General features: G+C 37.7%; 1 protein-coding gene across 1 annotated transcript in view; it reads left to right on the top strand.

Annotated features, from left to right (window-relative positions):
* LOC101045670 (uncharacterized) overlaps nt 1-26,478 on the top strand; it is a 292,425-nt gene that overhangs the window by 9,080 nt on the left and 256,867 nt on the right. The window contains exon 4 of the mRNA XM_074397112.1: nt 25,556-25,642. Within this exon, the coding sequence (XP_074253213.1) occupies nt 25,556-25,642 (87 nt within the window). The remainder of the gene's footprint in view (nt 1-25,555; nt 25,643-26,478) is intronic.

Below are 26,478 nucleotides of genomic sequence, written 5' to 3'. Positions count from 1 at the left end.
TGCCTCCAGCTTTTTTCTTTTCAGTTAGGATTTCTTTGGCTATTCAGGCTCTTTTTTTGGCTCCATATGAATTTTAAAATAGCTTTATTTTCTGAATCTGTGAATAATGTCCTTGGTAGTTTAATAGGAATAGCATTGAATCTATAAATTGCTTTGGGCAGTATGGCCATTTTAAGGATATTGATTCTTCATATTCATAGGCATGGAATGTTTTTCCATTTGTTTATGCCATCTCTGATTTCTGTGAGTAGTGTTTTGTAGTCCTCCTTGTAGATATCCTTCACCTTTTTGGTTAGCTGGTATTTCTAAGTATTTTATTTTGTGTGCATGTATGGCAATTGTGAGTAGAATTATATTCCTGATTTGGCTTTCAGCTTGACTGTTGCCAGTAGATAGGAGTGTTAGTGATTTTTGTACATTGATTTTGCATCCTGAGACTTTGCTGAAGTTGTTTTATTAGCTTAAGGAGCTTTTGGGCCGAGACCATGGAGTTTTCTAGATATAGGATCATGTCATCTGTAGATAGGGATAGTTTGGCTTCCTTTCTTCCTATTTGGATACACTTTATTTCTTTCTTTTGCCTGTTTGTTCTGGTCAGGACTTCCAATACTATGTTGAATAGGAGTAGTGAGAGAGGGCATCCTTGTCTTGTTCTAGTTTTCAAAGGGAATGCTTCCAGCTTTTGCCCTCAGTATGATGTTGGCTATAGGTTAGTTATAGATGGCTCTTATTATTTTGAAGTATATTCCTTCAATGCCTAGTTTTTAAAGAGTTTTTAACATGAAGGAGTGTTGAATTTTACTAAAAGCTTTTTCTACATCTACTGAGATACTTATGTGATTTTTGTCTTTAGTTCTGTTTATATGATGAATCAAATGTATTGATTTACATGTATTGAACCAACCTTGCATCCCAGTGATAAAGCCCACTTGATGGTGTTGCATAAGGTTTTTGATGTGCTGCTGAATTCAATTTGCCAATATTTTGCTGAGGATTTTTACATTTATATTTATCAAGAATATTGGTCTGAAGTTTTTTTGTTGTTGTTGTGCTTCTGCCAGGTTTTGGTCAGGATGATGCTGGCCTCATAGAATGAGTTAGGGAGGATTCCTTCTTCCTCATTTTTTTTTTAAATATCTTCAGTAGGAATGGTACCAGCTCTTCCTTGTGCTTCTGTTAGAACTCAGTTGTGAATCCATCCGGTTCTGGGCTTTTCTTGGTTAGTAGGTTATTTATTACTGATCAAATTTCAGAGTTCATTATTAGGCTGGTCAGGGATTTAATTTCTTCCTGGTTCGTTCTAGGGAGTCCAGAAATTTATTTCTTCTAGATTTTCTAGTTTATATGCATAGAGGTGTTCATAACATTCTCTGATGGTTGTTTGTATTTCTGTGGGGTCTGTAGTAATATCCTTCTTGTTGTTTCTGATTGTGTTTATTTGGATTTTCTCTCTTCTATTCTTTATTAGTCTAGCTAGCATTCTAGCTATTATATTAATGTTTTCAAAAAACCAGCTTCTGGATTCATTGATCTTTTGAATGGTTTCTTGTGCCTCAGTCTCCCTCAGTTCAGCTCTATTTCTTGTCTTCTTTCCATTTTATTACTCTGTAATCCTTAAGTTGTTGTTCTCAGCTGGATGGTCCGAGATGACTTGATATCACTTCCATGTTCCAGGAACTTGCATGAAGAAAAAGTCCACATACATGTAGTTAGATATGCCATTTCTGTTTCTATGCCTTTTGCCATAGAGAGAGTTAGATATGTCACTTCTGTTTCTATGCCTTTTGCTGCATGAGGCTGCAAGAGAGGCTGGGAAATGATATTCTTGGCTGGGAGCCAAGTTTCAAGGTGAAGTTGGAAGGTTTCTATTATAAAAGAAGAGAACATATATTGGGGTCAACTAGCAGGCCTGATCCAAGGCATATTTTATTATCCTCACCTTATAGATGAGGGAATCAAGGTTATACCTTGGCTAAGGTAAAGCAAAAAAGCATGGTATGATGAGAGATTTAAAGGAGGACTTGTTTGGCTCTCTGGTGTATGCATTTTACTCTTCTGCTCTATGGCTCTATCTTGGTTATGGGTGATGTCACCTGATAAAAGGACAGAGCATTGTGAAAGAATGTCAGCATGACATCTGGTGTGGTTGCATGATGTCATCAGAAATGGAACTCCAGAGCTTGACCAGACATGCAAGATCAGCAAACCCATAGATTGAGAGAGAAGTACACGAAAGAAGATGAATGCACAGGAATGGGAAGAGAGGGTTAGAGCCCTGGGCATCCATCTAGCCTCTCAGTCAACTCTTGCCTCTGAAGATAAACTGATATCATCAGGCCAGGGGCAGAAAAATTTTAGATCTTTGGTTCCCTTGACAGAAATGGTCTGCTTATTGAGCTAGAGTATTTCATGGTGAGATTCTGGAGGTAAAATGGGTCCTTTAGCCCAAATGGAGGATGGAGCAGCCTTTCTTTACAAATTTGTATTTAGAAGAGGGATTCAGACTTCTTCAATGGAATTCTTATTCTCTGGGGGTGAAAAAAAAAAAAAAAGAAGAGACTAGGAAGCCTTGTGAAAATCTCAAATTTTTAAGTTTTTAGATTGATATTCAGTTCAAAAGTTGAGTACTTCTTGATGAGTTAGCTGTTTGAAACTCAATAAAATGAGGCATGGTGAATAATTACACTTGCGGTACATCAGGTGTTGGAGAGAGAGAGAAAGGTGAGGTCGTAAGAAGGATGTCATCTGTGCCTTAGGATGTAATTATATGTTACAGGCAAGCATCATCTAACAGAAAGTAAAGAGAGCCACGTACTAATTTTAAATTTTCTCCCTTTAGGAAGGTAAAGCTGAGGCTGGAGGATCACTTGAAACCAGGAGTTCAAGATTAGCCTGGGCAACAAAATGAGACCCTGTCTCTACAACAACAATAACAACAACAACAACAACAAATTAGGGGTGGTGGCATGCACCTGTAATTCCATCTACTCAGTAGGATGAGGTAGGAGAATTATTCAAGCCCAGAAGTCAGTGGCTGCAGTGACCTATGATCATGTCATTGCACTCCAGCCTAAGCTACAGAGAAAGATCCTGTCTCTAAAATAAAAAATAAAATAAAATTTCTGATAGCTACCATAACAAAAATTTTTAAAAAGGTCAATTAATTCTAACAATGTATTTTATTTAAACCAAGATCTCTAAAGTAATATCATTTCAACTTATATCCAATGTGAAAACAGAAATATTTTCCCCTTTTGTACAAAATCTTTGAAACACAGCATGAATATTACACTGACAACAAACCTCAATGTGAGTTAGCCCCATTTCAAGTGCTCTGTAGGCCTACTGTTACAGGTTTAGTTTATGTGTCTTAGGAAAGTCTAGGCATGAAGGTAGTTATTTTCACAAGTGATTTGTCAGTCTGATTTTGGAAGATGGGAGGAGCTAAATTTTTATAAGCCAAAAGCAGAGAGGAAGAGACCAAAGAGAAGGGACTTTGGATGAAAAATCCAGGAATGATTTATCATCCTTACAAATCCAGCCAGTTATTGACAGAGGCAGGAGTTACACTCTCTCTATTCTGGAATATAGCCAACTTAAAAAAATTACTTGATACATTTTTACCCTTCCCTATTGCCTTTGAGAGGACTTCTGAAAAAATTCAGTTGCAAATGAGACATGCAATTTTATGATCTGTGAACAAAGAAGAATATTTGAAATACATGCATGTAGAAACTACTAGGTATCATAGAACGCAGTGTTTCTTGTTAATAAAATTTTAAAAAGAACGTTTGTATTAGCTGCCAATGTGGTTACTTGGAGAAAATAGAGTGGTTACATATTTTCCCCAAAGTAATATTACAATTAGCACAAATTATCATCTGGTAAGTAAATATCAATACATTTCTTCCTTTAAGATGTTTTTTAAAGAAATGCATTGTATGTAATGGCAAAATTCCAACACGACTTTATCCAAATTCCCTTAAGGAAATGAAAAATTGTTTGCCAAATAGCAATTTAAATTATGAAGGGTATGTCTGGGAGAGGGATTTTCTAGAACCAAATCTTTATAAAACAGATTTCATGTTTATGATAGAATGAGTCCTTTAGTATAGTAGAAAAGTAATTAAAGTAAGGACATACTGATTTTCAGTAATACCCAAGATAGACAACAACCAATTGCTGTGATTTTGAGATCATTTGTATACCCTCAAATCCCACCTGGAGACTCCAATGTTAAGGCATCCTTAGATGCTTACTCGTCTGCATGTTCTCCAGGGAAACTGACAATGTGCAGCAGAGCTGACACTATAAGTTGGTATCAGTCTTTTTATTTTTTATTTTTTTGAGACTAGTGCCACTGCACTCTAGCCTGGGCAACAGAGCTAGCTAGACTCTGTTGCCCAGGCTAGAGTGCAGTGGCACTATCTCAGTTCACTGCAGCCTCCACCCAGTGGGTTCAAATGATTCTTATGCCTCAGCCTCCCAAGTAGCTGGGACTATAGGTGCATGCCACCACTCCCAGCTAATTTTTGTATTTTCAGTAGAGATGAGTTTTCCCCATGTTGGCCAGGCTGGTCTCAAACTCTTGGTCCCAGGCAGATTGCTTTGGGGCCAGGAGTAATGGGCATGAGTCACTGTGCCTGGCCAGTAACAGTCATTTTTGCAACGTGCAAATGGAAAACAACAGAACAGAACTGAACTCTCAGTCCTTCCTTCTCGCTGTTGCAGTATTTCCTCCTGGCCTGCTCTGCCTTTGCTCCCCCACCTCTGATGGAAGTCCGCCAGGCTCTGCGTCACACTTTTGTTTCAATTCCTACTGGTCTTGCATTTGTAAGCAGACAATTAGCAAAAAAGCATAAACACCCCATGTTCTTCATTCCCAGAGGAATTTGCAAGTACGTAATTTTTTTTAAATGAAAGCAAAGATTTATTAGAAGGATTTTTAAAAGTCATACAAGTTTCTAACACTTATTTTAGGTTTGGGGGTACCTGTGAAAATTTCTTACATAGGTAAACACATGTCACGGGAGTTTATTTGTATGGATTATTTCATCTCCCAGGTATTAATTGATCACCCAGGTATTAAGCCCAGTATCCAATAGCTATTTTTCCTGTTCCTCTCCCTCCTCCGAGCCTCCACCTTCAGATAGACAGCGGTGTCTGTTGTTTTCTTCTTTGGGTTTGAAAGTTCTTATCATTTGGCTCCTACTTATAAATGAGAACATGCAGTATTTAGTTTTCTGTTTCTGTGTTAGTTTGCTAAGGATAACAGCCTCCAGCTCCATCCATGTTCCATCAAAATGATCTCATTCATTTTTATAACTGCATAGTATTCCATGGTGTATATAAACCACATTTTCTTTATCCAGTCTGTCATTGATGGGCATTTTGGTTGATTCCATGGCTTTGCTATTGTGAATAGTGCTACAGTGAACATTCACGTGTATGTGTCTTTATGGTAGAATGATTTATATTCCTCAGTGTATATACCGAATAGTGGGACTGCTGGGTCAAATGGCACTGCTGCTGTGTACAGTGGCTGAGCTAATTTACACTCCCACCAACAATGCATAAGTGGTCCGTTTTCTCCGCATCTCACCAGCATGTGTGTGGTTTTTTTTTTTTTTTTGATCTTTCATAGACTTTCTGACTGGTGTGAGATGGTATCTCATGGTGGTTTTGATTTGCATTTCTCTAAGGATCAGTAACATTGAGCTTTTTTTCCTACACGCATGTCTTCTTTTCAGAAGTGTCTGCTTGTGTCCTTTGCTGGGTTGCATGTCCTCTGCTCCATTTTGCCCAGAACTGTTGCTCGTAGTGTGCACACTACTTCCCTGATTGCAGTGTCTCAGCTCATCCTCAGTGCCCACTGCATGCTACATCCTGCCTCAAGATGATTTGCTAGATGATAACAGCATATCCGGAATTATGGTAGTTGAAAAGAGATGAGTAGCGAAGCCAGAACTGCTTAGAATTTCACAGAGAGAGTTGGTTTTGTTTCCTAACCTAACAAAGCCTGAGGGCTGGGTGGGGAGAAAGGGCACCTTTAGTATTCCGAATATATAAGGTGGTGGTACTAAAAAGAGAGTTAATACTTGAGTTCTATTTTTTATTTTTTATAGAAACAAAGTCTTGCTATGTTGCCTAGGCTGGCCTCCAACTCTTGAGCTAAATTCTAAATGGCAGTAAAATGTAATTTGGGACAGATGTGAGAAGGGGCTATAGGAAGTTTCTAGATAAGAAGAAAAAGCTGGGCATGGTGGCTCATGCCTGTAATTCCAGCACTTTGTGAGGCCGAGGCAGATGGATCACGAGGTCAAGAGATCTAGACCATCCTGGTCAACATGATGAAACCCTGTCTCTACTAAAAATACAAAAAATTAGCTGGGCATGGTGGCGTGTGCCTGTAATCTCAGCTACTCAGGAGGCTGAGGCAGGAGAATTGCCTGAACCCAGGAGGCGGAGGTTGCGGTGAGCCAAGATCGCCCCATTGCACTCCAGCCTGGGTAACGAGCGAAACTCTGTCTCAAAAAAAAAAAAAAAAAAAAAGAAAAAGAAAAAGAAATAATTATAGGCCTGAATAGTAGAACAGTTAAACTCATGGTGAGTTTTTGTTTTGTTTTGTTTTGTTTTGTTTTGTTTTGTTTTGTTTGGTTGGTTTTATTTTGGTTTTGAGATGGAGTCTCACTCTTGTCGCGCAGGCTGGAGTGCAGGGTTGCCATCTCGTCTCAGTGCAATCTCCGCCTCCTGAGTTCAAGCAATTCTCCTACCTCAGCCTCACAAGTAGCAGGGATTACAGGTACCCACCATCACACCCCGCTAAGTTTTGTATTTTTAGTAGAGATGGGGTTTCACCATGTTGGCCAAACTGGTCTTGAACTCCTGAACTTAGGTGATCCACCTGCCTCAGCCTCCCAAAGTGCTTGGATTATCGGTGTAAGCCACCGTGCCTAGCCTCATGTTGAGTTTTTAAAATTGCACTTGGGAAGTTTTTCTTTTTTCTAACTTTTATTGAGGTTATTTCAAAACTAAGTGGAAAGGAAACCAATGTGATTGTATGCATTATTGTTTAAGCCAGTCATAGCTATACTTACTTAAAAAAAAGCAGAATTGACAACATTGAGGAATACTATCCTGCTTTTCCTTCTTTTCTCCTGGGAGTTGTGCATTACAGTTGTTTCTCTTTGGCTAGACATCACACAGTGGCATCTTCCAAGGATTCAGACTGGCTGTTATGATGCTTGTGTGAACATGTGCCACTTAGAGCTCCTAAACAGCAGAAACTATCTCTTAGTAATTCAAACAGAAGGATTTCATAAGCTATGAGATTCAGTCGTTGGAATGGGCAAAAACCAAGATGCCTACAGGTACAGGAAGTTGGAAATACAGCAACTGCCCCATAGCAGGAGCAGTCTGGTTTTGATGCAGCTCTTACCACTGTGATGTGTAAATGCCAAGTGTTCTTTCCATTCTTGCTTCACTTATCCAAAATTCAAAGTCTTAGGGGAGAACATTTGATTGGCCATACATTAGCCACTTGCTTGCCTCCTGGCTTTATCACAGCATAGGAGAAGTAGGTTCCGTCAAGCCTTCCTTGGCTTCTGTAGTTGGAGAGAGGAATCTGGAGTTACTGGGCCATCAAGACTGTACACAATGAAACTGGCAAATTGTGATGCTATTAGGGAGAGGAAATGGATGCAAGATAGCAAAGACAAGCCCCCCAGAATCACATAAATGTCCTTATGGTTGATAGGCCTTGGATTATTTACTGACTGCACCCTATTACTAATAATGCCACTACAACATCAATGAAAATAGAAGTAGTATATGCATGATTCGTTGGACTAAAGTAATTTATTCAACATTTTGATCAGGAGTTAGATATATAAAAGATCAAAAATGCTTTATGTATCTCCATTTCTTCCTCCTCATTCATTGAAAAGCATATTTACTGAATATTTTCTATTTTTCAGACACTATGCCAGGTATGAGAAATAGAAAAGTAAACAGAAAAGACACAAAGGATTTCTGAGTTTATGAAATATATTATGTCAGCAGAATTACACTGAGGGAAACTACAGGCATACCTTCGAGATATTGTGGGTCTAGTTCCAGACCATGGCAATAGCATGAATATCACAAAACAGTGAGTCATGTAAATGTATTGGTTTCTCATTGCACATAAAAGTTATGTTTACACTCTAGTGTAGTCTATTGTGTGCAATAGCATTATTTTCAAAAATATGTACATACCCTAATTAAAAAAATACTTTGCTGCTAAAAAATGCAACAATCCTCTGAGCCTTCAGTGAGTCATAATCTTTGTTGGTGGAATGTCTTGTCTAGGTGTTGTTGGCTGCTGACTGATCAGTAGTGGTTGCTGAAGGTTGGGGTGGCTGTGGAAGTTTCTTAAAATACTACAACAATGAAGTTTGTCACAGCAATTGACTCTTCCTTTCACAAAAGATTTCTCTGTTGCATCCGATGCTATTGGATAGCCTTTCACCCACAGTAGGACTGTCAAAATTAGTCAGTCCTCTCAAACTCTGCAGCTGCTTTGTCAGGTAAGTTTATGTGATATTCTAAATCCTTTGTCGTTACTTTAAACAATGTTCACAGCATCTTCACCTGGAGAAGATTCCATCTTAAGAAATCACTTTCTTTGCTCATTCATAAAAAGCAACTTCTTGTCCATTTGGGTTTTATCAGGAGATTGCAGCACTTCTGTCTATTTTCAGCTTCTCCTTCTAACTCTAGTTCTCCTGCTATTTCTCCAACATCTGCGTTTAATTCCTCCACAGAAGTCTTGAACCCCTCAAAGTTACCCATAGGGGTCAGGATCAATTTCTTCCAAACTCCTGTTAATGTTAATATTTTTGACCTCCTCCCATGAATCATAAATGTTCTTAATGACAACTAGAATTGTGAATCCTTTCTAGAAGGTTTTTAATTTCCTTTGTCTAGATTCAACAGAGGAATTTCTACCTATGGGAGCTGTACCTTTATGAAATGTATTTCTGAAATAATAAGATTTGAAAGTCAAAACTACTCCTTAATCCATGGGCTACAGAATGGATGTTGTGTTAGCAGACATGAAAACAACATTTATCTCCTTGTGCTTCTCCATCAGAGCTCTTGGGGACCAGGTGCACTGTCAATGAGAAGCAATATTTTGAAAAAAAAAATCTCTTTTTCTGAGCAGTAGGTCTCAACAGTGGGCTTAATATATTCAGTAAAACAAGCTGTTAACAGATGTGCTGTCAGCCAGGCTTTCTTGTTCCATTTATGGAGCACAGGCAGATGTAGCATAATTCCTAAGGGCCCCTAGGATTTTCAGAATGGCACATAGTATTGGCTTCATCTTAAGGTGATTAGCTGCATTAGCCCCTAACAAGCAAGTCAACTGTTCTTTGAAGCTTTGAAGACAGACATTGACTTTTCTCTAGCTGTGAAAGTCCTAGATGGCATCTTTTTCCAACAGTAGGCTATTTCACCTACATAGAAAACCCGTGTTTCACATAGCCACCTTCATCAACGATCTTAGCTAGATCTGGATAACTTGCTGCAGATTCTGCGTCAGCACTTGCTGCTTCACCTTGCACTTTTCTGTCATGGAAATGGCTTCTTTCTTTAAGCCTCATGAACCAACCTCTGCTAGCTTCAATTTTTTCTTCTGCAGTTTTCCCACCTGTCTCAGCCTTCATAGAATTGAAGTTAGGGTCTTGCTCTGTATTAGGCTTTGGTTTAAGAGAGTACTGTGGCTGATTTCATCTTCTATCCACACCACTAGAACTTTCTCCACATTAGCAAGGCCATTTTGCTTTCTTCTAATTCATGTGCTCACTGGAGTAGCACTTTTAATTTCTGTGAAGAGGTTTTCCTTTGCATTCACATTGTGGCTGTTGGGTCCAAGACGCCTAGCTTTTTGTGTGTTTCACCTTTCTGCATGCCTTCCACACTAAGTTTAGTCATTTCTAGCTTTTGAATAAAGTGAGAGATGTATGACTGTTTCTTTCACTTGAACATGTAGAGGCCACTGTAGGGAAATTAACTGGTTTAGTTTCAATATTGTTGTATTTCAGGGAATGGGGGGACTGAGTAGAGGGAGAAAGATAGGGGATAAAGAGAATAGCTGGTCAGTGGAGCAGTCAGCACACCACATTTATCTATTAAGCATACTGCCTTATATGGACATGGCTTATGGTGCCGCAGAACAATTACAATCGTATTGTCAACTATCAGTGAACACAGATCACCATAACAAACAATGTAATGAAAGAGTTTGAAATATTGAATTACCAAAATGTGACACAGAGACACAAAGTGAGCATGTGCTGCTGGACCAATGGCGCCTATAGACTTGTTTGATGCACGGTTGCCAAAACCCTTCAATTTGTGAAAAATGCACTATCTGCAAAGCACAGTAAAGGGAAGAGCAATCAAATGAGATTGCTCATGCCTGTAATCCCAGCACTTTGGGAGGCTGAGGTGATTGGATCACTGGGGGTCAGGAATTCAATACCAGCCAGGCCAACATGGCGAAACCCTGTCTCCACTAAAAAGAAAAATATTAGCTGGGCATGGCGGTGCATGCCTGTAATCCCAGCTACTTGGGAAGCTGAGGCAGGAGAATTGCTTGAACTCAGGAGGTGGAGGTTGCAGTTAGCTGAGATTATGCCACTGTACATCTCAAAATAAATATATAAAAGATTACAGTTGATCAATTCAGATTTGCCTGGCATTCTCAAACACATAATATGTGCTCATATAAAATTTTTACATATATTTCATAAATAGCATTTCTTTCATTCAATGAATATTTGTAGACTTACGGCCAAAACAGAAGTGTGTGTGTATGTGTGTGTGTGTGTGTGTGTGTGTGTGTGTGTGTGTGTAAATATATCATGATAGAATAATTGGGATTCCAGTTCAGTTAAATTAAGCTGTGTTCAGTTTAGGTTTGAGCATGTCTGAGGATTTGTGGATTAAAGTGGCCTAAAATGAACATAGGCTTACAATGAAAAAACTGAGACAGAAATTTAGTTTTTCTGATACATTAATAATGTGGTCAGTATCTTAGCAGTTGGAACCCCAAATGCTTTTTTTTTTTAAACTTAGTTCTCTTTCAATATTGAGTGAAATTAAAAAAAATACTTTTTGGTCATGAGAATAAGAAGCTATACTGTATCGGTGAAATTTCATATTAAATTCAAGCTTCACTAAGCTGTCTTTTGCCACCATTCGACTAGTTCATTTGTTGCATTTTCATTTTAAGAAAGACTAAGATGCCTCCTGGGAAGAGACTAATTCTAAGGAAAGAGACAGTCAGGCACACGAGCTTGATCTCATGCCAATATCTCAGGGCCAGAGAGGAAAGGTAGTTTTGATTACAGTACAATGTTTGCCAGTTGTATTGTCCTGTGATCTAATCCTCAGGCATTTATTTCTGGAAGTTAATGGGAGGGGCTTGGAGTAAAAACTGAGATCTCCATCAGTTGTTGGAGGCCTCTATGTAATATGTGGTGACTAGGAGCTGGGAGATGACATATACTGGACTCCTTCACTTGCCATTGCTGATGGAACATCAGATGGACAGAGGTGTGAGTGCAGGTTTGATCAGAACCAGGAAGATATTGGAGAGAATGTGGCATGGCCTGCAGTGGGCACCAGCAAGAATTAGTATTAGAGGTGACAGTAGTCAATGGAGGTGATCCCAGCAGCAGCTCTGATACTGACTGGAAGTGCTGTTCATGTGGCTTTGTGGAATGGAGGTGCCACCAGTGGTTTTATGATGGATGCAGAGACACTCCTGGTCTGAAGAGCCTCATGGTCAGCATAGAATTCTTGACATCAGGCAGCAATGCTGAAGGCTGAGAGTAGGGAAGGTAAATGGCAGACATTCCAGAGATGCGCAGAGGGATGAGTTCTCAGCATATGTGATTGCAGGTCTTAGATCCTTCTGCAAGAGATGGTGGGGAGTTAGAATAAAGGATAGGGATCCGTACTGGTTGTGCCTGAGGTAGAGAAATCCAGGGTTAGGGTAATAATTGTGACCCTAAATTTACCTTGAGACTGCTATGGCCATTAGACATACACATGTACAAAAATTTGTAACAAAAATAACATAAGCACTTGTGTTAAGTGCATAATTCAAATTGTCTGAGCAAATATGTGATGAGAATTGTTTTCCCAGTAGTGCACATAGCCTAGATTATTTTAGAAGTGATATTGTATTAAACTGTTTACATCGTTCTCATTTATAGCTGTTTTTCCCTTAAGATGGAAAACAAGAGCTAAATAAAATTTATAGACCATTTACAAAATATTTTTTTTTGCTTTGAGACATTTAAACAATTATTAAGAAAAAGAAAATATATAGGAAAATCACTTTCTGTAAGTTTATTGAACTGACCTGGATTTGTGTCTTTAGAAACCATTGGGGTCCTAAGTGGATTGAATCTCTTTCATTGATTTGAAAGGCTAAAAATAAGTCCTTAGGAAAGCATCCTTTCTACTGAAATACAGAAATATTTTACATAGATATTAGATATATAAAGTATTTGGTCAGTTTATAAAAATCTATTTGTTTCCTTTCCTGTCTCTTCTTTAAAACAAAACAAAACAAAAACCAACAACCACAAAAAACAAAACAAAACAAAACAAAAAACAGAGCAGCAAAGTTCCAGGACAATGTTTGTCCAGTTGGAGAAGGAGCATTTTAATAAAACATTCGAGTTTTAGAAATGTTAGCAGATAAGAAAAAATTACTTTTTTTTCCTCAGAGGAACTGCCTACCCCTAGGTAATCAGACAGATTTGCCCAGGAAATTAGAGGAATATCTACATGTGCTGTCCTTTTCTGTTTAATACTAAAATTGATGTGCATGACACTTAACTAATTCTTAAATGTAGTTATTTTTATATTGTCCCTTCAAATCCACGTTAATGAAACCTCCAATGAAACGTTGCGAACAATGCTTTATAACATCTGCCATACATCACTGAGGAAATAATCTTGGTAAGAATTATTTTAACATCCAGAGAGATTACTATTTCAGTTTGTTGATGACAGATGGATTCATACATTTAAACCACTGGGTTTATATGTCAGTGAAATTTATATACCTTTAAAATAAAAATGTGAGCACAAGAATTTATATGATAGTAAAAAGGATGCTTAAGAATCTTAAAATCATAGAAATGGTAAAACTAGAGATCATAAAGGTGATATTTTAGCGATCCAATGACTTTCTTAATATAAACATGGCTACGTACTAAAAAAAAACTGGGAAAGACTTCAGTTTTCTAATATATTAGTGATGTAGTCAGTGTCTAAGCAGTTGGTCAGGTTACTGAATTGTACCTACCTCTGCTTAACTATTATGTAAAAATTTCGAAAGAACTTTTTTTTTTTTTTTTTTTTTTTTGCTACCAGAATATGAAGTTTCCCAATATCAATTAAATTCCACATAAATGTCAAACTTCATTTGGCCATCATTTTAGCTGGTATTCAATAGTTGCACTTTTATTTTTACTTTATTTTATTTTTTGAGACAGAGTCTTGCTCTGACGCCAGGATGGAATGCTGTGACACAATCTCCATTCACTGCAACCTCTGCCTCCCAGGTTCAAGCCATTCTCCTGCCCCAGCCTCCCAGGTAGCTGGGACTACAGGCATGTATCATGATGCCTGGCTAATTGTTTTATTTTTAGTAGAGATGGAGTTTCACCGTGTTGGCCAGGTTGATCTCAAATTCCTGACCTCAGATGATCCATCCTCCTCAGCCTCCCAAAGTGAATAGTTGCACTTTTAGCATAAGAAAAATTTTACTAGAAAAAATTTTTTGACTTTAGTATTAAAATACTTTTGGCATATATTTTCTATGCTTAGTATTTTATGCTTTTAGCATAATTTAGATTAGTCCTTAATTTCCAAATAATTTTCCTTGGAAAATTAAAATATTTGTTTGCAGTCAAAAACAATTTAACAAGAAATAAGCTTTCTTGGACCTTCTGCAAGTTGCTTTAATAAATTAAATCAAGTTAAAAAAATTAACAAGAAGGAGGGGTGCCAAGATGGCTAACAGATGCCAGCAGAGGAATGCAGCTCCCAGCAAATGAGACACAGAGGGCTAGAGGACCTCATGATTTGAAATGAAATGCTGGGTTGGTTTCTGTGGGACTGGTAGGGCACTGAAAATAGGCCCCAGGAAGGAACCACAGGGCGAAAGCTGCCCAGAGGGGCAAATCAAGATGGCGTGGGAGGGGATGCATCCCCACCTGAAACGTGCAGCCAGCTTGGAGCATCAGGAGACTTAATCTCCTCAGTGCTCCAATTCAGATTCTGTGCTTACTTCATCCCTATTGCAACCCACGGTCCACAAGAACTCTGCCAGATGGTGGGGCGCCATGGGTAGTTGATACATATCTGAGCAGCCTATCATCTAAATTGAAAGAGCTAGAGGAGCAAGATAAAAAAAAACTCAAAACTAGGCAGAAGACAAGAAACAACTAAGATCAGAGCAGAACTGAAGGAGATAGAGACACAAAAAATCCTTAAAAAAATCAATAAATCCAGGAGCTGTTTTTTTGAAAAGATAAAAAAAAAAAACAGACCACTAGCTAGACTAATAAAAAAGAAAAGAGAGAAGAGTTGAATAAATGCAATAAAAAATGATAAAGGGGAGATCACCACTGATTCCTTGGAAATACAAACTACTATCAGAGATTACTACAAACAACTCTATGCACATAAACCAGTAAATCTGGAAGAAATGGATAAATTCCTGGACACTTGCACATTCTCAAGACTAAGCCAAGAAGAAGTTGAAACCCTGAATAGACAAATAACAAGATCTGAAGTCGAGGCACCAATTAATAGCCTACCGACCAAAGAAAGTCCAGGTCCAGATGGGTTCACAGCTGAATTCTACCAGACATACAAAGAGGAGCTAGTACCATTCCTGTTGAAACTATTCCAAACAATACAAAAAGAGGGAATCCTACCTCTTTCCATGAGACCAACATCATCCTGATACTAAAACCTGGCAGAGACACAACTGAAAAAGAAAACTTCAGACCAACATCCGTAATGAACATTGATGCAAAAATCTTCAGTAAAATACTGGCAAACCGAATCCAACAGCACATCAAAAAGCTTATCAACCACAATCTAGTAGGCTTCATCCCAGGGATGCAAGGCAGGTTCAACATATGCAAATCTATAAACATAATTCACCACATAAATAGAATCAAAGACAAAAATCACATGATTATCTCAATAGATGCGGAGAAGGCCTTTGACAAAATTCAGCAGCCATTTATGCTAAAAACTCTCAATAAACTAGGTATCAATGGAATGTATCTCAAAACAATAAAAGTTATTTGTGACAAACCCACAGCCAATATCATACTGAATGGGCAAAAATTAGAAGCATTCCCTTTAAAAACTGGCGCTAGACAAGGATGCGCTCTCTCACCACTCCTATTCAATATAGTGTTGAAAGTTCCAGCCAGAACAGTTAGGCAAGAAAAAGAAATAAAGGGCATTCAATTAGGAAAAGAAGAAGTCAAATTGTCCCTAGTTGCAGATGACATGATCAGATGACATGATCGTAAAGACCCCATCATCTCAGCCCAAAATCTCCTTAAGCTGATAAGCAACTTTGGCAGTCTCAGGATACAAAATCAGTTTGCAGAAATCACAAGCATTCCTATACATCAATAACAGACTTACAGAGAGCCAAATCATAAGGAAACTCCCATTTACAATTACTACAAAGAAATAAAACACCTAGGAGTACAACTAACAAAGGAGGTAAAAGATCTCTTAAAGGAGAACTACAAACCACTGATCAAAGAAATAAGAGAGGACACAAACAGATGGAAAAACATTCCATGCTCATGGTTAGGAAGAATCAATATTGTGAAAATGGCAATACTGCCCAAAGTAATTTATAGATTCAATGTTATCCCCATCAAGCTACCATAGACCTTCTTCACAGAACGGGAAAAAACCACTTTAAACTTTATATGAAACCAAAAGAGAGCCTGCATAGCCAAGACAATCCTAAGCACAAAGAACAAAGCTGGAGGCATCATGCTACCTGATTTCAAACTATACTACAAGGCTACAATAATCAAAACAGCATGATACTGGTACCAAAACAGAGATATAAACCAATGGAACAGAACAGAGGTCTCGGAAGCAATGTCACACATCTACAACCATCTGATCTTTGATAAACTGGACAAAACAAGCAATTGGGAAAGGATTCCCTGTTTAATAAATGGTGTTGGGAAAACTGGCTAGCCATATGCAGGAAGCTAAAACTGGACCCCTTCCTTACACTTTATACAAGAATTAACTCCAGATGGATTGAAGATTTAAACATAAGAACTAACACCATAGACACCTGAGAAGAAAACCTAGGCAACACCATTCAGGACATAGGCACAGGCAAGGACTTCATGACCAAAACACCAAAAGCATTGGCAACCAAAGCCGAAATAGACAAATGGGACCTAATTAAACTTAAGATCTTCTGCACAGCAAAAGAAACAATCATTAGAGTAAGCTGGCAACCAACAGAATGGGAAAAAATTGTCACAATCTACCCATCAGACAAAGGGCTAATATTCAGAATCTCCAAAGAACTAAAGCAGATTTACAAGAAAAAAACAAACCCATTCAAAAGTGGGCAAAGGATATGAACAGACACTTTTCAAAAGAAGACAAATATGCGGCCAACAAACATGAAAAAATACTCATCATCGTTGGTCATTAGAGAAATGCAAATCAAAACCACGTTGAGATACCATCTCATGACAGTTAGAATGGCAATCATTAAAAAATCTGGAGACAATAGATGCTGGAGAGGATGTGGAGAAATAGGAACACTTTTACACTGTTGGTGGGAGTGTAAATTAGTTCAAACATTATGGAAGACAGTGTGGCAATTCCTCAAGGATCTAGAAATAGAAATTTCATTTGACCCAGCAATTCCATTACTGGTTGTATAACCAAAGGATTATAAATCATTCAATCGTAAAGACATATGCACACGTATGTTCATTGTGGCACTGTTTACAATAGCAAAGGTCTGGAACCAACCCAAATGCCCACTGATGATAGACTGGACAAAAAAATGTGGCATATATACACCATAGAATACTCTGCAGCCATAAAAAACGATGAGTTCGTGTCCTTTGTAGAGACATGGATGAACCTAGAAACCATCATTCTCAGCAAACTGACACAAGAACAGAAAACCAAACACAGCATGTTTTCACTCATAGGTGGGTGAAGAACAATGAGAACACTTGGGTACAGGGAAGGGAGCAACACTCACTGGGCTAGGTTGGGGGATGTAGGGAAGGGGAGGGAAGGGATAGCGGAGGGGTGGGGAGGATGGGGAGGGATAACACCAGGAGAAATGCCTGAGGGAGCTCAGAGAGCAGAGGATGCTGGGAATGAGAGGTGAAGGGACCAGACTATGCAGAACCTTATAGGCCAAATTAAGAAGTTTGCAACCAGGCACAGTGGCTCACGCCTGTAATCCCAGCACTTTGGGAGGGCGTGGTCGGCAGATCACCTGAGGTCAGGAATTTGAGACCAGCCTGGCCAACATGGTGAAATGCTGTCTCTACTAAAAATACAAAAATTAGCCAGATGTGGTGGCAGGCACCTGTAATCTCAGCTACTCAGGAGGCTGAGACAGGAGAATCACTTGAACCCAGGAGGTGGAGGTTGCAGTGAGTTGTGATCTCACCATTGCACTCCAGCCTGGGTGATAAGAGTGAAATTCCATCTTAAAAAAAAAAAAGTTGGTTTCTTAATATGAAATAAAAGAGAAGTAAAATGTGAAAAGAAAAATTAAGAAGAAGATAAGCTTTCCTTAGCTTTTGTCAGAGAAAGTGGCCAAAAACCCTATTAAAAACAAACAAAAGCATGGGAAGTCCTGAATATTTTGCTCCATGAGATAGAGTCTTTTTAAACTACAAGATTTTTTAGAAACAGGATTATTTTGTTTAAACTAAACCCAATAATCTATTATGTTGATTGTTTTGTATTGAAGTATGTTTCAGTGTGATGAAAGACATTATTACCCCAATGAGCCTTTAAATACAATACATACATATAAGTAATCTTAGATCCACGAGGAACACGAATTGTTAAATGAAGGAAGGCAAAATTGGAAAGATTGGAGGGACAATTGATGTTTAAGATTAGGTACTTCATAATTTGAAAGGCAACTTTCCAAACGACACCTTCATTTATTTACATGGAAGGTAATGCTGTCAAGCTTCAGTCTAGCAAGAAAGAAAACCTACTTTGATATGACTTTTGGGGAACTTTTAAATGTGAAAAACAACAATATACTTATAATACTTAACCTTTGAATTACCACAATTACTTAAGTACTGAAAGCATCTTCCTGTTTAGAAGTTAAGGACACGCTTCAGCTCCTTAAGGATTCTAGGTCCAGTGAGCACATGATGCATGAACGTCTTGGGCTACTGAGGGATAAAGCCCTGAAGCAGTTAGCCACTCCACAGCACTCCAGTGGTTTGCAAGTTAAAGTGCCTCACGATTTACTGTGAGGGAGGGCCTTAGGGGAATAAAGAATATGGCTCAATTAATTAGAACTTGTTAGCAAACTTCAGCTGTTATCCTATTTAGATTTTCAAATCACCAATATCAAATACCTACAAGATTCGGGAAGGAAGTAGGAACAAGCAGTTGAGAAAACGGATTTGTCCAATGTGGTACCAGTTCTTGAATATTCTGTCAGGCAGCTGACCAATTTTTACAGATTAGGCCTTCTATAAAGAAGAAGAAGAAGGCTAGGCACAGTGACTCATACTCGTAATCCCAGCACTTTGGGAGGCTGAGGCAAGAGGATCACTCGAGTCCAGGAGTTTGAGACAAGCCTGGGCAACATGGCAGGATTCCCCCGTCTACAAAGAATAAAAAAGTTAACTGGGCATGGTGGTGCACGACTATAGTCTCAGCTACTAAAGGTGAGGGGATCGTTTGAACCCAGGAGTTTGAGGCTGGAGGCTGCAGTGAGCTGTGATGGTGGCACTGCATTCAAACCTGGGTAACAGACTGTGACTCTGTCTCAAAAATTAAAAAAAGAAAAGAAAATTGGTCTAATATTTTTTTCTATCTCAGAAATAGAAAATTTAAGTCAGGGATAGAAATTTGTTGTTACTAACATGCCTTTCAGTTTGGGTTTCTGAGTAAGATTCATAATCTTGATGACCACCTATGGGTTCCTATGAAAGTTTAATATTAATTAATTAATTATTGAGTGTTATCTGAAGCTCTTTTTTTAAAAAAAATATATGAGAGGTTTCCATGTTGCCCAGGCTGGCCTCGAATGCACAGCTTCGCCTTCTCACGTGCCAGGACAACTGGCCTGAGCCACCGTGGCTCCTCCTGGAGTTTTATAATAGGTTTTGGTTTGTTACTTATCGTTATATCTTCTAAGTGGCTATGGTTGGTTTGTAGAAAAGTTAATGATTCTTTATGATTATATGGTTGTTTACCAAGGTATTATTCAAATAACAACTCTGTTCTGAAAGATTTTTGAATTAAATCTCTTATTTTGATGGCATGAAATCATATTGTGTTCACATAATGTGTATGCAGCACAGAATTTTTTCCATAACTTTAGCATGTGTTTTCCTTATTTTTGCCCAGTTATGCTTTGGCCAAGATTTCTAGGAGAATGTTAGATAATCAGATTCATGATGGACATCCAGATCATAGTCTGTATTTTTGTCATTGGCTTTTTATTTGTTTGGTTGTTTTGTTTTGTGGTGGTGTTGTGTTTTGATATTTAGTACAATGAAGACTTAGTTTAAGATAACTTTTTTTGGTTGTTTGTTGTTGTTTTGTTTTGATATTTAAGAGTAAGCTATCTTAAATTTTTTTGAGACTGGATAAAATGTGTATATACAAAATGTGGTACATACACACCATGGAATACTGTGCAGCCACCAAAAGGAATGGGATCATGTCTTTTGCAGGGACATGGACGAAACTGGAAGCCATCATCCTCAGCAAACTAACACAGGAACAGATAACCAAACACCAAGTGTTCTCACTCATAAATGGGAGTTGAACAATAAGAACATATGGACACAGGGAGAGGAACATCACACACTGGGGCCTGTCAAGGGCAGGGTGCTGGGAGGGGGAGCATCAGGACAAATAGCTAATAAGTGCAGTGCTTAAAACCTAAATGACTGGTTGACAGGTGCAGCAAACTGCCATGGCACACATATATCTACGTAACAAACCTGCATATTCTGCACATGTATTCCAGAACTTAAACTTTATAAAAAAGACAGCAATTTTTTGGTTGTTTATTGTTTTTGTTATTTTGTTTTGACATTTAGTACGATGAAGACTTAGTTTAACTATTTTTATCATTAAGAAATATTCTTGTATTTTACGTTGTCTTTTATGTGAAAAACATTTACAAATCAACTTTATAAAAATAGTATTTGGAATTTAGTATGGTACAGTGTGTTCAGGTTTCACATTGTTCCTAGTCTCCTGTATTCTAGTGTAGTCCCCTGATTTCTACATTTTTGTTTTTATATTGTGGACTTCCTGGCCCTATAGACGTTTAAGCTAGAGATACTTGTATTGGATTTTAAAGTGGAAATATATGAAGTTTTCTCAAATTTATATATAAAGTTCATAGAAACAAATTTAATTTTATATTTCCAGGCTTCATGCCTTTAAAAAGCATACTGTTCATGAGAATGCCCTCTGTGGTAAAATTTTGGTGCATGGTTGTAATAATAAAATATACATTCTTTAGTTATTTAGTTTATAGTATATTGTAGAAAACACAGTGGTCGGTGAGGAAAAGCTGAGCTGAAGCAGATAGATTTACAGGAAAAGAACAAGAATGGTGCCAAAACAAAAACAAAAACAAAAACAAAAACAAAAACTGAGAAACACACAGATGCATTAGGTTTTTCTTCTTCTCTAGCTAATGTAGCTGATTTGAAAGGAAGTGATTGCTTCGTTGAGTCAAGACACTTTCATGATTGTTACTAAGCTTCCTCTGGTGGGCAATTTCATTCTCACTCTTATAGCTCCCAAGGAACTGCATGGGTGCACACTAGAGGGTTTTCTGACCAAAGTTCATGTACAGTGTAATTTAAGTAAAAGCCCTGATTATGTTCTGTGCTGCTCTGAGTTAAATGATAGGAAAACCTGATATGTGTGGAAGGGCAGAAGGCAAGTGCCTGTGTTTTTCTCTCCTAGTTCAATAAAAGATAGCACAAGAAATGAATTAACTAATGCAATTCTATACATTAAGCAGCTGATACTAGGAAATTGGAAGATCTAGAATATTGACAAGACCAATTTACTGGTTTGTTGGTTTATATATCACATCTGATTGCTTCAACATAGAATCATACTTAAACATATATGTGTATACACACACACACGTGATTGGCATATATTCATCTGAATATTACAAGGAGTTAATATCAGCCATATTAAAATCTATTGTATTTGTATTGCTAAATGCCCTACTTTGAATTTCTCAGTGGGTCTGTTCATTTTCCTGTGAGATGATTTTAGATATATCCAAAAGCATACTCTGAATGATTAGGACACTTTAGGAATTGATTCTATTAGCAATCTACCTTCTGGTAATATACACCATATCCTTAAAACCATCCCACTTTATTAAAAACCATCCCACTTATTAAATCCTGACACCACCCAATGAAAGACATCCAAAGGGCTACTGTTATGATGGAGTCCATTGTTTCTAAATTTATAACAGGTTCCATGTGTTTACTCTCCTAAATTCTACCTGCTGTGTTTAAATCACTGGCTTATTAAAACAAGGAATAGCAATAGAAAGGAATAATCATTTTAATACTTGAGAGTGTGTTTTATTTGATTCATAGACTGATTTATGTTATAGCAAGCAATTGGAAGAATAAAAACTTATAAAAATAATAACAAATACATTATAGCTTTACTTTTTCAATTGTCTTGAAAGCATAGTGGCTTAAACCTGAGTGGCATCCTTTGCTTGAAATAAAGGTAGAAGCAAGAGATGCAGCCCCCACCCCATCCTGGGGTCGGACCATCCTTACCTGGCACTATTTTTTCTCATCAATTTCACTATCTAATAAATTATGAAATATATGTATTTATTGTTCTTGTTCTTCCACTCACAGAATGTAAGCTCTGTGAGGAGAGAGATTTTTAAGTATTTCATTTTACTGCTCTAGTCCTATAATAATCACTCAGTAAGTATTGGTTGAGTAAATGAATTATTATAAAACATCAGAATGTGACATTGCATAAGAATTTGAGCAAAAACATTAGTTAATGTTGATTCTGGGCCTACTGAAGAAGTTTGGGTTCCATTATTCACTTTATTAAATTGTAACTTTAGGAGGTTGAGAAAAATTGAGAAACATCTACCAACAAATTGTGCTTCCCATGACTTTATGCCCTTGAGTCTTTTCTCCTTTGCCCAGATGGCTCCTTCTGTCAAAAATTTCTTTCTCTGTGTTTCTGACTGGCTAATTCCTAATTACCTTTCCAAAAACTTATTTCCAGTAGCCATTCTTCTATGAAGTCTTTGACACTCCCTATATGGTATAGATGCTTCTCTGATATTCTCAACCACAACTCCATTCTTTAAATCATATCGGACTATATATGTTGAGCTTCCTTCTTCTCCCCTGCTCTGAAGGCAGGGGTCATAGTTTTTATTGTTATTGTTGGGTTTGTTTTAAAAATTTAGATAGTGGCCGGGCATGGTGGCTCAAGCCTGTAATCCCAGCACTTTGGGAGGCCGAGGCAGGTGGATCACGAGGTCAAGAGATCGAGACCATCCTGGTCAACATGGTGAAACCCCGTCTCTACTAAAAATACAAAACATTAGCTGGGCATGGTGGCACGTGCCTGTAATCCCAGCTTCTCAGGAGGCTGAGGCAGGAGAATTGCCTGAACCCAGGAGGCGGAGGTTGAGCTGAGATCGCGCCATTGCATTCCAGCCTGGGTAACAAGAGTGAAACTGTCTTAAAAAAAAAAAAATTCAGATAGTGCTCAGTTCCTAGAAGGTACTCGATTAAAAAGAAAAGTGGGGTGGGTAGGTGGTGATGATACAGAGGAGAGATCGGAGGGGGAATAGAAAAAAATAGGAATAAAAGGTGTTAATTTCATGCTTGTTTTAATCAAGAGAGAATATGTAGCCAATTAAAGAATTAAGGTATTACAGTAGATTTCCAAGAGACATTTATTTAAGGAATTCAGATCATATTTTAAACCAGGTAATATTCTAGGTGCTGAGGGTACTGAAGTGAGCTAAGAGATAATGTCTCTGTATTCATAGACGTTATATTTTAGTGGGGAAGACAGACAATAGTTGAGTATAATACTGTTTGTAAAACAATGCTTAACAGAATGTAAAATTAATATAAAATGTGTGTAAATTATAAAATACATGAATTCCAGATATGTATTACAGTACAGAACTTGGGAATGTTTAAAGGATTTCAGAACTAAGTGTCAAAGCTGTCTCTTTGCTTGAGACCTCGGAATTCTTTCCTTTTAAAATGTTGTACATGGGATCCCAGAATGGGAAACACAAAATGAATCCCTCCAGGAGTGGCATTTGTAACTTAACATGCATACATCAACCCACATGAAATGCAGAGGGAATACTTTGTATAGACCTTACAGGGCCCTGATTCCAGTTGCTTGTGGAGGCATCGAGCCCTGAAGGGAGATGGGGTCTGGGAGGCTCCCAGACTGCAGGCCTCATTCATGTGCAGCTGGGCGAGACCCCAACGTCTCCACTGACAACAGAGATGCAAATGGTTTTGAGAACCTAAAAACGAAATACACTACTCCAGACTTTTGGTTAAAGATGACTTAACCTTTTTCACTCTCCACAGTCTTGATTATCTTCGTAATATTTACTAGTCAGTTATAGAAGACAAATAATTTGAGTTTTGTATTGGGTTGGAGAAGCTTCCAGACTATGGGTACCCGTAGTTGACTGATAGTATAAGGACTATGATACCATGCTTATACTAATATAGGTGGATTACTTTACCAGCATATGGAAGGGCTAGAGTATCACAGTGCTTTGTGGTGGAAGAAAAATATAAAACAATTACAGTGAATGAGAAAGAGTGCTGTTATTGCAGTATATAAGACTTTGATTACATACTGCCAAGTTTCGTATCAGCCTAGTAGTTGTTGACAGATAAAGTAACAAAAATGAAACTCATTTATTCTTTCCTTATTGAGACATCAAGGTAAAGCAGATTTTCAGTTTTTGTACTTACTGCATTGATAGAACAGAGACTGACACAAAAATGTGTCAGCCCAGAAATAGAAATTAAACCTAGGTTCACATCAAAATTTCATTTAGCCTTGGAAAAGGAGCTGCTGTTTGAATTACTTTTGATCCTAAAATAAATATACTAAAGAATATCACAGTATATCTGGTATGGATTAACCCTTCCCTGTGAGCCATACTTTCAAAGTTGTTGTTTTCATTCTACAAGGCTTTATTTTTGCAGTGTTTGAGGCAACTTGAATTATCGTCAGAGTAGGGTACATTTTGCTGAATGCAAATTACTAGCAACAGACATATACATTTCAGTCTGCAGGAAGTATGAAAGTAGATTTGGAAAATTAATAGCAGACCTTCTTCTCTATTACAAAGTTATACCTTATGCTACAGTTTGGTCATGAAGATAAGGACAGAGTAAGTGGAAGACGTGATGTGAGAAGTTTCGCTTAGTGATCTTGAGATTGTTGATGTGTGTGTAATAAATTTCTGGCTAAATCATATTGTTGATGTGTGTGGAATAAATTTCTGGCTAAATCATTTGTACCTTCCCTTCATGTTACTGAAGTTGACATAAGAAAGATCTATAAGCAAGCCTCTCTCTTTTCTCTTCCTTCCTTCCTTCCTAGTTTTCTCCCTTCTTCTCTCCCCTTCTCTCTCTCTCTCTCTCTCTCTCTCTCTCTCTCTCTCTCTCTCTCCCTCTCTATTTCTTTTCACCCAACTAGCAACATGTACATTCTGCTGTAGTTTTTCATAATTAAGATAGTACTAAATTGCCTGTGGAATTCTGGACACAACAACATGATACACGTAGTGAAACATAAGTAAGTAAATATAATCATCAGTGAGCTCTACACATCATTATAAGTCAACTACATCCATTTCATGAGTATATCCTAAAAATAATTTGGCTTAAGTTTTTTTTAATTATTATTCTAAAGTCTATGTTTGATAATTTTCTCATTAACTTTTAGCAACAGAAAGATAGCATGAACTTGTTTCTTGACTTACCTTTTCTGACCTTTTGCAAGATGATAATTATAAAAAAGGGAGGCCTGGAAGACTTGTAAAAAAATTAAGCTTATAAAAGAGCTGAAATGGTCCTTCTTTGCTGGTGTCGATTTCAAAATTAACATTTTGGTTCATGTGCTTCTAATAATCACTGACCCTTACCTCGTGTACTTTCCACAGGAAATGAATACAGCAGAAATTACTTTGACCCACTGATGGATGAGGAAATAAACCCAAGGCAGTGTGCGATGGAGGTCAGCAGAGAAGGTGAGCTAGAATTAAGTATGTAATTTTTGTGTCAGAATATTCTTTTCCATTCATGAAAATGAGGTGACAAAGATCACACATGCAGTTCCATTTAGATTTTGCAGCTTACAATTTAAATGGTAAGTTTTAACCACTAACAACATGATGGACAGTGAAGGTAATTTTTCATCAAGGACGGCGGGCTGGTCAGATGGAAGAAGCACCAATGTGCTTTCATCTGATGCTACTGTGAGGAGTTTGATGCCATCATAAGGCCCATGTATGTGTCTGAGGAACATCATCACCTTCAAATGCATCTCTGCTTTTTGAATTTAAAATGAACATTCTTCGACAAATTGCATCTAGCACAGGAGATTTCCATACCCTGTGATGATTGAATTTCTTTCCTTGAATTCATGGAACCATCACTTAACTTTAGAATTATGAAGGGGAAGTGATAGGATAACAATTTCCTCTTCTATAATCTTTAATACTAGTTGTTGTAAAATAATAATTCAAAATTGCTCCTTAAGTGCATAATATTATGCATATTTTATAGTTTACAAAATACTCGGGTTTTTATAAAGATTATTGATGAGACATTGACAATGACAAATGTTACTTAGAATCAGCTGCAATACAAACCATATCCCACCAGTGGGTGCCAGTCATTGAGTCTGCACTTTTTAATAAAAGAGTAGGGTAAATTCTCACAAAAAGGACTCAAGCATAGTGCAAAAATTATTTTTATAAAATAGCTCTCAATAACCTATTTTTAGATAATGCAGAATCCACAGATATTATCAAAAGACCTATGTGCAAGATAAGACAAAAACTCAGTCTGAGTCAGTTTTCAC

This window comes from Saimiri boliviensis, chromosome 4, assembly GCF_048565385.1.
Source record: "Saimiri boliviensis isolate mSaiBol1 chromosome 4, mSaiBol1.pri, whole genome shotgun sequence".
In the NCBI taxonomy this organism is placed as follows: Eukaryota; Metazoa; Chordata; class Mammalia; order Primates; family Cebidae; genus Saimiri; species Saimiri boliviensis.
The sequence above is the reverse complement of the archived record's forward strand: the minus strand, read 5'-3'. Positions and strand labels throughout refer to the sequence as shown.